Source organism: Motacilla alba, chromosome 7 (assembly GCF_015832195.1).
Source record: "Motacilla alba alba isolate MOTALB_02 chromosome 7, Motacilla_alba_V1.0_pri, whole genome shotgun sequence".
Classification (NCBI taxonomy): Eukaryota; Metazoa; Chordata; class Aves; order Passeriformes; family Motacillidae; genus Motacilla; species Motacilla alba.
Window position 1 is genome coordinate 21,358,692 of NC_052022.1, and position 14,878 is coordinate 21,373,569.

A 14,878-nucleotide genomic window follows, 5' to 3' on the forward strand; every position below is an offset into this window, starting at 1 on the left:
TCTGCAGGCTACACAAGGGTTGGTGGTCTTCTAAGAAAGTGGTCTTTGTCTCAGTCAGTCTGTAAAACGAATGTATCAACAAGCAGTCCCCAGAGATGTCAAAGGATCTGCAATCTGCATGAGAGTAAACCTGATGCTTAACTCTTTGCAAGACAGATGAATTATAGTACAGAGCTTTTTAGCTTTATAAATGACCTATCTAACTTCTGAGGAGAAGCTGGAAGTGCAGCCTGAATTTGAACCTCCTGTGGACTTTTATCAAAGGGTCTTTCTTTGATGAACCTGGTCCAAATTACCTGAAAAGCTTAACACCTACGATAAAGAACAGGGCTCCAAAGTCAAAAGGAGAGTTTAATTTGTTTCTTACTCTGGCACCTTTCTGCCTTGTGAGTGGAGACACAACAAATAAAAATCTACACTTACCTACAGTGATTTTCCATGTCATCTTCCCCTGGCAAGTGCCTAGCTTGCCCTGCAAGAGCCAATGGCCACAGCTCACCCAGCAGCCACCTACAAGTACAGCATCACAAACCACTGGTTTTCAATCATTCTTTATCCTAAAGTAAACTCATTATTTCTCCTTATCTGCAGGTGTCCTTCATTGTATGTAGGACCAAAGTCCTCTGAGAATTACTGCTGTGCTGCTGTCCAATGGCAAACAGGAGAGGAGGGGAACAGCTCACCCCAGCTCCTTCCAGGTTCACTGCTATGCTCCTGCTAAAGCCAACAAGTGTTTTTGTCAAAGAAGTAACTGTGTATGTCTTCAATGTAACAGTCTGCACCACCGATTAAATAAAAGTAAAATTTATTTGGTATAGGACAGAAAAATAAGAACAAAATCACTTACAAAATAAATGTTAAGCAAAAAATTCACAGAACTAGATTAATATTTTATAAAAAGCTCAAACTTTAAGCATCTGATAGAAATGTTACTTTTTGCTCAGCCTGTTTTATGCTTCCCTCCCTCTTGTGTAGCTTTGGAAGTCCAAATTTAGATGTCTTCCTCTGCACGCATTAGTTTACACTAAGGAATATTTACCACAGACAAACTGTATTTCAAAATGACAACATACATAAAAGGTTACTCCCTTAAGACATGCGGTTTCCATTTTTGCTTTTTACATCTGCATACCTACCTGCTGCATACTCACTGAGACCATACACACATGCCCTGCTTCTGCCTGAGTTATTCCAACACTCCCCTCTTTGCCGACGCTCCAGTTTAGATTTTAACTGAATGGTCCAAACACATCCATCTTACAGGCTACAAGATTCCTGTTTTCTTCCAGTGTACATGAAGAACCATTCCATGAATTTGCACATAAAGTGCTCCTGGATATCTTAGGTGAGAGATTCTCCTTATTTTCTGATGAACACCATTTGAAAGACGAAGGCTCACCCAATCTGTGTTACATGGAGTCAATGTACCGCTGTATGAGGTGAAGGTGTTCACACCACTGCCACGTGGAACTCCAAAGTGCACATTTGATACCGTATTTTTTACTCTAGTACTGGTAACAACATTCAGCCAGTTGACTTTTATTTCCTTGAACAATCTTCTCTTTTCCAGTGTCCGGTGACCAAGGGGCCCTCTCTAGGTCTCTCAGCATTTGACATTCTGCTTAAAAAGAATCTGTTTGATCACTCAACTCTATTCTTTATCTCCAAGGCAAAAAGTACCCTTCCTATTTCCATACTTCTGTACAGAAGATTGTTGTGTTACAATACATGTGATGCATGATAGCAGTTTACCTCCTTTATCCCCTGCTCCAAGGTAGATCTACTTCTACAAGTGTCATGCAAACATGCTGCAAGGAGAAACTACTGCCCAGTTTTTTAACCGACAATATAAGGAACTTCTTTCACAGTGCTGTCTTGCAGAAAAGAAAAAACAAACCTTATGATTCTTTTAGTGTTGGGAAATGCTGGCTTTTAAACAAGAACTTTGCCATGTTATTTATTTCATTTATAGAAATATACACTTCCTGAATCACAAGCTGAGTTTCCTTTAGCAACTCTGAACATTCATCACTGGGACCTCTTCTCCCAATGGCTGGTGCAGGAAGTCATAACAAAGATAACATGTGCTTTTCTTCCAAAAATATAGAGCAGAAATTATTTTTACATGGTACAAAAGTTATTCTCATTTTATTTACAGAGTTGAATGAAACAAAACCAGACATCCGTGGCCATTGTCACACAGTGCGAGCCTCAGTGGTAATGTAAGAAGAGAGGTTGAGATGTGAGGGTTTATAATACAATGCCATTGAAACAAACCCAGCAAATCTTATATGCAAGCAGTGAATCAAATTTACTTCTGTAACCTATGCAACCACACTGACTGAAGTCAGCTGGGCTGTGTGGACAGCAGCGTCAGACACTGGTTTTGGGACAGGTCTGAACTTTGAGAGCAATACCAGCAATTGATTGTGAAGCCAACCAGTGCCCACGTACACCTCACCTACACACTGATCCAGTGGTCTCTCCATGCACTGAGCTCCACCTGCAGTTAGCAGATTGAGCACACAACAACAGCAGGGCTTGGCTCAAACACTGTAAAATGCTACTTTGGCACTATTTAGTTAGGACCTGGAAGAGCAATGTCTATTAATTCTTCTACTTCGACACAGAAAAATTGACTAAAAAATTCATAAGGCACCATTGATTCAACCTGTTTTGTATTATTCTTTTTTAACACTTCATAGTGAAATAAATACTTTAATACTGATCATATTGTAAATAGCTACTGCTACATGAAGCAATATATTGAATGATAAAATGCTGCACTGTTCTGGAATATATCAAGGGACTTTTACAGCAAAATGTATAAATGGAAATGCTGTTGTTACATGAACAAAAATGCCCCTTTCTGCAGTATTAAGCTATTTTACATATATGTCAAACAGCTATTCTGAAGAGGTTTCTAGAGTAAAAAATAACTGCTAAAACCTAAGCAGCTCAGGATTCTTGGCTTTTTAACTGGGGGCCTTTTACACAGCACATTTTAAAGTGAAACTGAAGCTGGTTTTCCAAGTCTTTGGTAGTGGTCCAGATTTCTGGTCAGAAAACCTTGCTGAAATGATCAAATACAGGATTTTTTAAATGATACAGAGTATTGGAAGAACATTGGGCAGCATTTTCATTGATTTACCAAAGTAAAACAGTTATGTTGGAAGCAGGTAAGTTATAAAAAAATATCATTTCTGGAGGGTTGGGTGGTTTGTTTTTTTTTTTTGGCTACACGGCTATTTGGATATTAACAAGGATTTGGCAAGTCAAGGTACTGAAAATATTGTATTCTTAAATTCAAACTATTGTTCCTTAGAAAGGTATTAAGTGCTTCAGTTTCAAAATATGAATACAATAATTTATCCTTTAAGTTATTAGCCTAAAAAATCTTATTTGGACTTCTATTCACAAAATAATATCCTAAAGAGACAAGCACTTTAAGTGACATCTATAAAATACATATACAAATTCAGCATTGTGCCAGGTTTGATCCCAAGGTGCACCTGTCACATGGAGGTCCCACCAGTATCTGTTTAAAGAACTCTTACAGCCACGATCCTGCAACTGGATGTGGATACATCCCTGCGCCTGCGCATGTAATTGCAGGTTCAAGACCATAAACAGTAACTAAAAATAGGTCATTAGATACAAAAATGTAAAAAACAGGTACATAGTCAAATGCTGTCACAGCTAACAAGATTTTGTAAACAAACACTGAAAAGACCAAATTAAATTTGATCTGGCAAATCCAACTCTAGTCTCATCCCCTTCAATGTGATGTCCGGGCTGCCAGGCAGAAAGCGGATCTGCCCCTCCCTGCTCACAGACAGAGCAAAAAGCCCTATTCACAGGCATTTCAGCACGGTCTAGACTCTCTTTGGCTAAATTCCCTAGACTTTCAAGGACTGACCTCATTCTACTTGCAGAGTGTACTTAGGATGATATCTCCCATGCTAGAGAAACATTTTCTTAACCTACATGACTACTTTCTATGTTTTATTTTGGGTTTTTTTGAGCAACACCCTGTGAAGCATAGCTGCTGACACAGGCTTGGTAGGGATCCCAAGGAAAACGCTGAAGAAACATACTGCTGATGAGACTGAGAGGATTATTTTTTCAGAGGTCCAATTAACAAGGAGCTATCATTCACTGATATTTCAAATCCAGAATTATAATCTTCCTCTAATTTCCAAAGGCATTTTATATGCACTTAGATCCACTTGTAAAGTTCACTCATACAATGAGCTCTTTTCTCACACACAAAATTCAAAAGCCATTAAACATGTTAACCACTTGCCACAATGTTAGAATACTTTACTCTTTCTTCTATCCATAAGCCTTGCAGCTCTCTGTAGAGACTCCTTTCAGCAAAGTTTGAAAGGACAAGCTTCATGGCCAACTCAGAAGATCAAATCTTTCCATTTCTCTTGAACCAGGGCAGACAGCAAATTTTGGATGGTCCCACTTCAGTGTACAAATCCTGGACCCCCCTCTCAACATCAAAAGGCTTTCACTGAGGAATGTTTTTTACCTCGTCTGCTCTACCATAATCGAAGTCAAAGACAAGCTCTCTGAGACTTGTGACCTAAGTGCCAAGTCAAACCCCATCATTTAGTTGTACCAAAGAAACAACTGGAAAGCAGTCTGTGGAGCACTGGCTTTAGTGATGCTTTACAGGAGGAGCCTGCAACTACACTAATTGCTGCGTTTGCACTCAGACTGCCTTCTGAGGACTCTTCACATGCACTATCAGGCAGAGGGCATTACAGCAATCCAAGGCACAGATGACGTGATGCAGATTGGTCCACATAGGAGTAAGAGAGAATTAGGGCACAGAGCACATAGCACTATTAAAAAATAGGAAAGAGGGTTAAAAAATATTTTTTTTTTATGCTGATGAATTCTTCACTTGTGCTTTTCTTTGGAAGATTCTCTGCAGATAAAAACAAGGCCAGGGACACTCCATCCTTGAGGCAGGATATGTTGTGCATTGTTTAAGATTTGCTTGACTAAGCTGAAGTAAAAAAGTTAAAGATGAACTCTTTGTCACCATGTAGTAGGTCTATGGCTTGCAGAAGCAGATAGGCTGAGTTAGGCATGCAAAGAAGGATCCAGGGGACTCTTGGCTACACTTTTTACCCAGCAACTGTTTTTTTAAACATCTAATACTTTATCATTAAAATAAAACAGCTACTGTACCCAAAGTGAAGGAAACAGCTTTGTTCAAGCTCTATCAAATTCAAAGCCAGATCTCCCACGGAGCTCTCCAGGGGACGGGGTTGGACATGGTAAGCATGATGCATGTATGTTCTGTAGGGTCCACAAAATGCCTGCAGTTTAAGCGAATAAAATTCAGAGCTTTGAGCAACTATAGTCCATAAGCCACATCTGTTACTTCTGTAATAGAGACTGAAGTTTGTTCCAGCTGACAAGCCAAAAGTGGAAATCAATCACGACAGACAACTTTCCAGTCATGTGGACAGGAGAGCTGACTCGAAGGAAACTTGAGAACAGATGTCACCCAAAGATGGGCCGGAACCCATTTCACCTTGGTATAGGCGGGAGCGGAGGGGCACCTCTTTCTTTTCGGACAGAACCACCTAAAAGAGAAAGAAGGTTTTTTGTGTTACTCCTCCTGGAATACTCCCTCTTTTGAAGGGGGAGTTTACATCCAAGAAAATAATTCACTAACTGGTGAAGATCTATTAATTTTCATGCCTGGCCATTAAAAAAAAACAAAAACCAACAAATCTTTGTAGAGTTTCTGATTAGTTTATTAAACAACATCAGAACTTCAAACACTGTAAAATAACATTTTTAACTAATGCTATCCCTAATGCCTGGAAAGTATATGTATTTTGGTCCATTTTCCCCTTCCCAGAACAGAATGATAGTTCTTGTTAGCCTTACTAATTTATGTGAACACACAACTTCTCAGTGCTACTTGCACTATGTGCAAATCTCAACAAAGTGGCAAGCTGTAAACATAGTAAAATTTCAAAGCTCTTAATGTTTTTGCCAATATGAAAATTTTCATAGCAAGCACACAAAGGGAAACACACAAAAAATGCGTATGTTACGTCGCCTTCCTTTGTGGACTGATACAAATGGGATGAAAACTAACAAGGCAAAGTGAACAGTCAGAGACTAACAGGAATCTCTGCTTCAAACCAAAACTTCATCACCTGGAAACAGGAGAGAAGCATCTGCATATACAGATGATGAGAGGATAACGGAGCCACCAATGTCACTGGTTGTGAAAGAAGTAACTGATCCTTGGGTGTATCAGGCAAAATACCACTACTAAAGATAGGAAACATTCATGCTGCTGTAGAAGACATGCTTGAAACCTGAGCTGGAACAGCATGTAACACAGATTGGAAAAGACAAAAGCAAACAGAAGTGTATACTTAAGCAGCTCTGATAATCAGAGAACATAGCTTGGAAGCTGAGTGTAGTACATCCAGATTTATTGAGCCCACCAAAACAAAAACTGAGAGGAGGATACGACCGTTGTCTTAATAAACATGAAGAGTTTAACACACAAGAAGAGAGGAAAACTAAACTCAAGGATGATGCTGGCACAAAAATAAATGAGTTGTGCATGCATTTAGATGAGAAATGACGAGAAAGTTCTGAGGGATTTTGTGGTTCTGGCTGCCTAGAGCAGAAGGGCTGACTATTATGGCAGACTTGGTCACTTACAGTACATGTTTCAACTTAAAAAAACAAACAATTCCCCACTCAAAAAGTTTTAGAGGGTTTGTACATATGAACTTGCATTTAGCTTTTCCTGTGTGGTGAGGAACAATGACCAGACTGTCAGCCTAAGAACTCTGGAAACCTCAGCATCCAGACTCTTCCCCATGCACTTGGTTTTAGAACAATACACTGAAATTCCAACTTACCTCTACTGTCATTTCTTGCTAGTTTACTGGGATAACTTCTGTTCGTGGGTACATATGGCTCTGGAGGTGGCAAATCAGATATCGGATGAAAAGAGAATCTGCTTTCCCATTCATCTGAAAAAAATCCCATGCAATTTACTCATTAGTTTTCTGACATAGCATAGGAAAGTCAATTGACATTGACATCATGTTTAATGCATGTTTTAAATTGCAAAATGCTTACACAGCTGCGTACTGAACCAGCATTCTCTTAGGAAGTCAAGGAAGATGATGCTTTAGATTAATTTGGGAATGAAAATTTCTATCAAACCGATCATTTTGCCAATTTAATGCAAAATTACAGATCAGGAAAACAGCCATAATTCCCCTAAAATAAGTCTTACTCTCCCTTCCATGTATAACAGATCTGCTTTTTTAACACACACATATATATATGTGCTACCAGAACTGCCTCAGTTCTCCTGCTTCAGAACAGTATTTTGTTCCTGGTATAGAATTTACCAATATTCAAGTGTCATTGATACACCAAGCTCAAAAGCATGATTAAAAGCACACTCTTATAAGCACTGTTCTTTCTCTCTTAATATTTATACTGGAAGAAGAAAAATATTATGACAGACAATCCTGTATATAACTAGTGTCAAAAATGGAAAAATATATCACTTGAAGCTATATCTCTTTAGACTACAGGGGCCCTTTTGCTGTACTTACTGAGTCTACAGAATTCTAAATAAAGCAAGCATACCAGTTTCTTCATTGAAATAATAGGAAATGTTCCAAGAGCTCTGTTCTGCACCTGATTTTGAAAGCCTAAAGAATAAAGTGTGGGCTACTTTAAACTTTGTAATTTCTTCACTTGCTTGTTTCAGGACTTTGCAACCATAACTTTATTGAGATATTGCTGTATTTTACTGCATAATGTAATGAACAGCTGAGTAAGTTCCACCTGGCATTTGTACATGTGGTTATCTGCTGGATCCAGTTTTTCTATGTTTACTTCCAATGGCTGCAATCAGAAACCAGTGTGTAAAGAAGCTGCATGTTCTGAACCCTGCAAATGATTTGTGTAGGAAGAAATATGCCTGAGATCCTTCTGCCTTACCTGGTGTGTGAAGATGTTTCAAAAGCGTGAGTTATAGTTTCATTTTCTGTTTGCTTTTTTCTAACTTTATAAATGTCAGGAATACCAATTTTGTCCTCACATAATTAACTGAAGGATTTATCTGTTCTATGCAAATAGAAAACAATTAAAAAGAAAAGCATGACGAATCTTTAAAACACAGCAATCTTGGACCTCATCTTTTTAATAAACACTAGCAGAAATAGATACTTGACATTTTCAGCAATGTTCTGACAATCTCTTCCCTCATCTGTTTTTCAGCTTTCAGCTTTTGAGTCATCTAACTTGTTCCGACTTCCGAAGTGTCAGTGTAGCTGTGGTTTGAATGCATATGAGAGCTGAAACAATTCCCTTCCTTTTTACAGGGTCTTTTTCAAAGGGTTATTTTGGAGACTGTATTGATGACTTTGCAATTCTGCTCTATGTATGGCATATTTATTCTGTTCTTGCTTGCCAGGGTTAATTGAGACCCAAGTGACGCCTCTGTTGGTCAGAAATCAAAGGCTGCCACTAGAAACAAAGTCTCGATCCCAAACCTCTTTTGAGATATTAGGGCCAAAAGCCACTACACCTTCTCTACAGAAGGCAAAGAGCTGGGAGGATGGCTCACCATCGCCGGGATCCTGGAAGCCGTTCCTGACAGCTGCCGAAGGCGGCGGTGGCGGCGGCGGCGCGGCCGAGCCCGGCCGGTCGGGGGGCAGCGGAGGTCGTGGCCCGCCTCTCTGGCTGTCCAGCCCGGCCCGGGAGGGCAGCTGGGGAGTGCTGGGCAAAGCCCTCGAAGTGCTTCCATTCCTGCTTATGGGAGGAGGCGGTGGGAGCGGGCCTAGAGCAAGGCGAGAAGCAAACACCGTTAACACCAGGCGTTCCTCTGCCAGTGGGAAGCCGCCGCTGGCATCCCAAGCCTCCCGCAAACCAAAAGGGCTGTTTCAGGACCCTTGGCCCCAAGGGGTAACGGCCCTCAGCACCCACTTCCCTGCTTTCCGGGGCTCTCTAGGGATTTAGTGCTGATTTGCAGAGTACAGCTCAGAGGAGCAGGTATATCTAAACATAAACACACTGCAGTGTCCATGCTCCTATTCTCCTCAGCTACAGAAGCCTCTGTAAAGGTCCTGATCCTGGAAGCTGCTTTTAAACCACTCTAAATTAACAGTGGCCACAATAAGCAGAAGTCACACCTGGAATTCAGGGTGCTGTGGAGACCCAAACTGTAACACATTTCCTTTCTATACACTGCAAAGCAAGTTTTTCCTCTGCAAAGCAAGAGGACGTGTAGCAGAAGAGACCTGCTACCTTCCGAGGCTCTTTGCCCATAGGGGTGATTCCTCTGGGTGTGTGGTGGCACACAGGGGAGCTCTGCCCAGGAGTGGCCGCGTTAGGCAGCAGCTCATCAGCTCACTCATTTATAAACAAATGAGCTGCATGACAGGTTTTTCAGTAGCTGGAGCACATCCATCTCCCTGTAAACTGGAAACAGACCTCACACATAGACTGGCATTTCCAGTGTTTGCGTATCTGTAACTGACATGGACGTGACAGGTCAAATACTAAGGCACAGCCAACATAACACAGACTCAGGGCAGTCCTGAGGGCAGGGGAAGGGTGCTTCCAGAAGAAAAGTAAATAAAGACAGGAAAGCTGCTTCTGGCAGAGAGAGAAGCGCCCATGGTTAGGACACAAGAAGGTGAAGCAGAGGGTGTGGAGAGTTACGCATGTTCAGAAGTCTCACTACCTCTGTTTGGTGCAGTTGGGCAATTGACAATTATGTTAATTTTCAATAAATGCTTCCCTGTCTTGTTTAAATCTATCTACAGACATGAACTTTGAAAAAGAGAGCAGTAGATATTGTGTCTCCAGCAAAAAGCATTGAAACATTTCAAGAAATATGCTGTACTTCATGTATTTTTGCTCCCCTTCTTATTTTACAAATTACTGAAGTTAGCCTTCAGGGAATGGTTTCAAAGAATGAGAAGCATTCAGCAACTTTCAGAATAGTTTCAGTTGCTCTCTCTAAACCTAGCTAAACTCCATTGTCTATACTGAACTGATGCCGAATAGATGTATTTATGTTTAGAATGTACTGCTACAACTTCCTTCTACTTACTGAGTTGGAATTGAGCCAGAAGAAAGTTAGTGCAGGGTTGCTAAAAACATCTGCCAAAGAAAAGGGTCAAGTAGGAAAGCAATGGTGGAAGCCAAGGCCACCACAGAACAAACTCTTGGAAGTGACTGAATAATTGCAGACACTCTCTGCAACTTTGATACATCAATTTGGTCAATTGTAATGGGATTTCTTTGATTTATTTACTGCAGGCTGCCCTAGCATTGTGCCATCCTCTAGGCTGGCAACCAGCTCCACAAAGCACAGTTACAGGGCCGCTATTTTCTGCACAGCCGCTGTAGGTGTTGGAGCTCCAGACTGGTTCAAGGAGCTGGAAAGCAACACAGCTGTCTGTGGGAGCTCCCATGACATTCATTTCTATTGTCTAGGACTGGGCAGGCTAGAGATGATTTCTGAGTTAATTCCAAAGGATGAAATGAAAGGCAACTCTGTGGAATTTCCCAGCAGTATCTTCTGTGCAGTGCTTTTCTCCACCTAATGTTACAGGGCTCGATTGTGCCTAAATTCTCCCATCTCTGAAGGGACAACTATCAGGTATCAGAGAGCTGAGTTATGATGTGCAATTCTTAAAAGTTTTGAACAGTTGTCACGGAGGACAAAGTGCAATTATGAAATTGGTCAGAGGAGATTATTCTACTTTTAGTCTAATTTGATAGCTACAGATGGTAAGTAACAACACTTAGTCACACTGTAACAAGTGCTATTACATTTAACAACTGTTGGCTACGTCTTTTATTAAAGCCATTGTATTTGACTGTGTTTGTGTCTCTGAACACGTAGAAAGTCAGGTTCCACAAACCTCCACTTGCGAGAACGCAACCATTAACTCAAGCTGGTTGACTCAGGAAGTCAGATGCTGTCACTTTACCAGAAGCTGCTTTGCATCAAAGAACGTAATGGGGAAATCCCTTTGCAACCCTCTTCAATTACAGCGATTATAATGAAAGTTACCAAGATCTGTAAAAGTACACGTGAGCACACTGGTGATGCACTTTGACTTTCCTTAAGCCACCTTGACGCCCACAAACCCTCACTTCCAACTGCAGAATTCCTAGCGCCGAACAGGGATGTCATCCTGGGATGTGCTAGTTCCGCATGTGAAACTGGCGCGGGCATGGCCAAAGCACCCTCTCCCCGGGCCACCTGTCCCGGCCAAAGCACCCTCCCCCCTCTCCCTGTCCCCGCTCCCCACCTGAGCGGCCGGGCGGGTCTCTGACGGGCGGCGGCGGCCTCTCTCCGGGCGGCGGGGGCAGCGGTCCGGAGCGGCCCCCGCCGGGCGCCGGGCACGACCCCAGCGAGATGTTCCTCTGCGGCAGCCGCGGCATCTCGTCGCCGCCGGCGGGGGCGGGCGGGACGGGGGGCGGCCCCGGCCTGCTGGGGGGCAGCGGGGGCGCCGGGGCGCCGAGGGCGGGCCGGGGGGCGGCGGGCACGGGCGGTTTGCTGTTCTGCGGCGGCGGCGGCGGCAGAGACGCCTCCCGGGCGGCGGGCGGCCGGTGCCCGGCGGGGGGCGGCGGCGGGGGCGGCGGCTTGTCCTCCGCCGGCCGGCCCGGGGTGGGCGGCAGCGGCGGCCGGCCCGAGAAGGGGGACGCCGCGCCGGGGCCCGGCTGCCGGAGGGGCGAGCCCGACCCCGCGCCCCGGCTGCCCGGGAAGGGCGGGGGCGTGGGCCCCAAGCTGGGCTGCCGGCTCAGCCCCGGCACCGGCGGCGAGCCCCGGTTGTGCAGGCTGGAGGCGATGGGCCGGGGCGTGCTGGGCACCGGCGGCGGCGCCGCCTCGGGCTTCGAGCCGGCGTCGGGCCTCGGCGGCGGCACGCGGCTCCTCTGCGGGTCCGGGGCGGCGGTGCGCGGCCCCGAGGGCGGCCCCGGGAAGCGCGGCGGGCCGCTCGGCGCGGAGAAGGGCTTGGCGGCGGCGGAGCGGCCTCCGGGCGGCAGGACGGGCGGCCGGCCTCCCCCGGCGTCTGCGGACACAGGACAGGGAGCGTCAGCGCCTCGGCGGTTCCCGAGGGGCTGCGAGCGGCCAGGGCGCAGCCCGGCACGGGGCACCCCTGCCTTGAGGCTCAGCCCCAAGTACCGGTACCATCGGGAAAGCACTCCAGAGTACCAAGTGACATCCCGATATTGCTTTAGAGGCCACAAAGTAACACAAGAGATGCAGCCATCATACAGCAAGCAATAAAACAGGGAGGGAAGAAATGGTGAAGAACAAGTATTGAACGCCATCAACCTGAGAGCAAAGAAATCTTAGCTTCTAAATTACGTTTAACAACAAAAGGTCAGCAAAAAGCTCTTTTCAGCCCTTTCTAGTCGCTGTGATCTAAGGATGTAGTTGTGCATGTCAGGAAGAAGGCAGCTGGCCCTGAGGCTTACAAGTACTATTCTGCGATGCCAGGAACTTTTGTATTAATACAAGTTCCCAAAAATAGACTGTGACACAATAGAAAATACCAGCTCTGAGAGACTGATTTGTACACATGTGCTTAAAAATTATGTTAGGCTATAAAATATGTAATATTTATAACACTCTACAATCCCCATAGCATAGACCTTCTTCAAGAAGTATGAAATCCTACGTCCTTGAACTTAAAAAAACTCAGTGGCCCCAGATGTCCTTGTTTAAAGGGGCATGAGGCTTGGGGCAGCTGTTTTGTCAGCCAGAAGCATACTCTAGACAAGCCTCCATCTGCAGTGTTTGTACCAGCCAGCTGGGATGCCTCACGTACTCCCTAAGCAGCAAATCATGCTGTTGTGGAACTGACACAAGTACTTTCCGTTCTGAAAGTAGATCCTTTTTCCTGATGCACAAGAAAGAATTAGCCTGGATCCTCCTCTGTTCCCCTCTTGTCCAGCACACCCAACAGCTAAAGCAGGATGTAATTTGCCTGACTGTACTTTGTAGGTAGCCATTCAACACTACCAAGACCTTTAGCTTTCATCAATAACAAGCAGGATGGGTGGAAAGGGAGTCTGGCTTCTCCCTCATAAAACCTAATGGTAGGAATAAAACAAGATTCAAGCTGAAAATTACATTTCCTAAGAGCCTACAATATTTGATGGCTTTCTCAATCCCAGCAGGTATTTTACTGCAGTGCTGTGAAGGTTTTAAGCAATGCCATTTTTTCACACTGGAAATTCAACGTCTTTCTTACCAGCATCTCGACTTGCAGTACATCTGAGCTTTGGCATTCCTGCTTGAAAAAGGCCTCCAAGGCCAGGTGGTCCACCGCCTCCAAAGCCGCCACCACTGCCACCACCAAAACCCCCGCCGCTGCCACCTCCTCCAAAGCCACCGCCACCACCTCCACCAGATCCTTTGGGTTCTGTTGGGAAAAAAGATCCCCCACATTAGTGAAGCAGGACTGATCCTGCAAAGTCACCTCTTTCATTAGAGTAATGCTTGTAGCTGGGGAAAAAAATGGATGAACTTTCAAAACACACAAGGTTTGGATCATCATCACCACCACCACTGCACCGTGGAGGAGCTGGCGCAATAACCACAATAACCATAGCCTCTGTGTTTTATTATGCCATCACTACTTTAGTCTGCTCTAGACTGGAGAGCAGAGCAAATTGCTGCAGAGAATTTGGAACTGAGCTTGGATGGGACCTCTGAGAACACAATGTCTTTGTTAGCACCTTAGTTGCTTCTTCCTGTTTCTTTGTACTTTTGCTCTCTTATCCTTCCCCTCCACTTCTCCATAAGCAGAGACTGAGCAATCACATGGGAAAAAGGGAAGGAAGGAAGAAGGCACAAAGTCCCTCCTCTTGAAGGTGTCTCTGGGAATCACTGATGGGAATGCACAGAATTCTCTCATTATTGATAATATTGCAACATATCTACTTATTTAAAGCCTAGTAGCAAAGAAGATGCAATTTCGTAGGTTCAGAAGTGCAGTGACAGGATCATTAGCAGTTAATGTTTCCAATAGGCAGGAATTATTTTATCAGCCCTCCCCCTTTTCTCTCCCCTTTCTCTCTAATGTCAGTGTTTCTGCTGTGACAACTGAGTTGCCAAAAGTAAAATGAAAGTGTTTCCACAACTATGATACACAGAAGAGCCTTATTCAGAGCATCACTACAAAATCAGCAGGTGCACAGGTTGGAATATCTGTGGAGATCAACTCTCAGATGCTGGGCCACATAGGCTAAGATCACTTGCTTAATTTCTTGGAATACTGATTTCCATAAGTTTGGGTGGGTAAAATTTTCAGTGACTTCAGAGTAATTAAAATCTGTGGATGAAAAGCACTTCTAAAAATTTCCCCAAGAAAAAAAAAAAGTGTATCCATGGGGGAATGTTTCACATTATCCTTCTTTTTCTTAAACATGTCAGCTCAGTTCAGCTCTGACTCAGATAGGGTGTGAACCTCTGGAGAAATGCTGCTACCATGGTTTAGTCTTTCATCATGATTTGTTAATTCATGTAAATAAGATAATAGGCTGCATCATTTTTATCTTACTGTTTACCCCCTCCTTTAATCCCCTCCAGCTCATTAATATAGCTAGAACATTTAACTTCACATTCAGAGATAATCTTTTAAAACTGTAGCTGTCTGATTGCAGAACTGTATCTAATTTTCTAAAAACTGTTTTAATTTGGTCACACTCCTCTGGGCATTTCCTTTTTTGTCATCATGTTCCTATCACAGTCCAGCCTTTAATTGCATGGCCACACCTAGACTGAGGTATATCACATTTGCTAATCAGTCTGTAGAAGTGTCTTTTCTCC

The 14,878-nt window shown here is 43.8% G+C and overlaps 1 protein-coding gene across 3 annotated transcripts in view; it reads right to left on the reverse strand.

Annotated features, from left to right (window-relative positions):
- Positions 1-331: 331 nt before the first annotated feature.
- Positions 332-14,878, reverse strand: part of WIPF1 (WAS/WASL interacting protein family member 1) — a 53,002-nt gene continuing 38,455 nt past the window's right edge. For all 3 annotated transcript variants that reach the window (XM_038142430.1, XM_038142433.1, XM_038142432.1), the window contains exons 5-9: positions 13,299-13,469; positions 11,349-12,110; positions 8,648-8,860; positions 6,918-7,031; positions 332-5,609 (exon numbers count right to left, since the gene is read on the reverse strand). In XM_038142430.1, the coding sequence (XP_037998358.1) occupies positions 5,554-5,609; positions 6,918-7,031; positions 8,648-8,860; positions 11,349-12,110; positions 13,299-13,469 (1,316 nt within the window). In that variant the 3' untranslated portion in view covers positions 332-5,553. The remainder of the gene's footprint in view (positions 5,610-6,917; positions 7,032-8,647; positions 8,861-11,348; positions 12,111-13,298; positions 13,470-14,878) is intronic.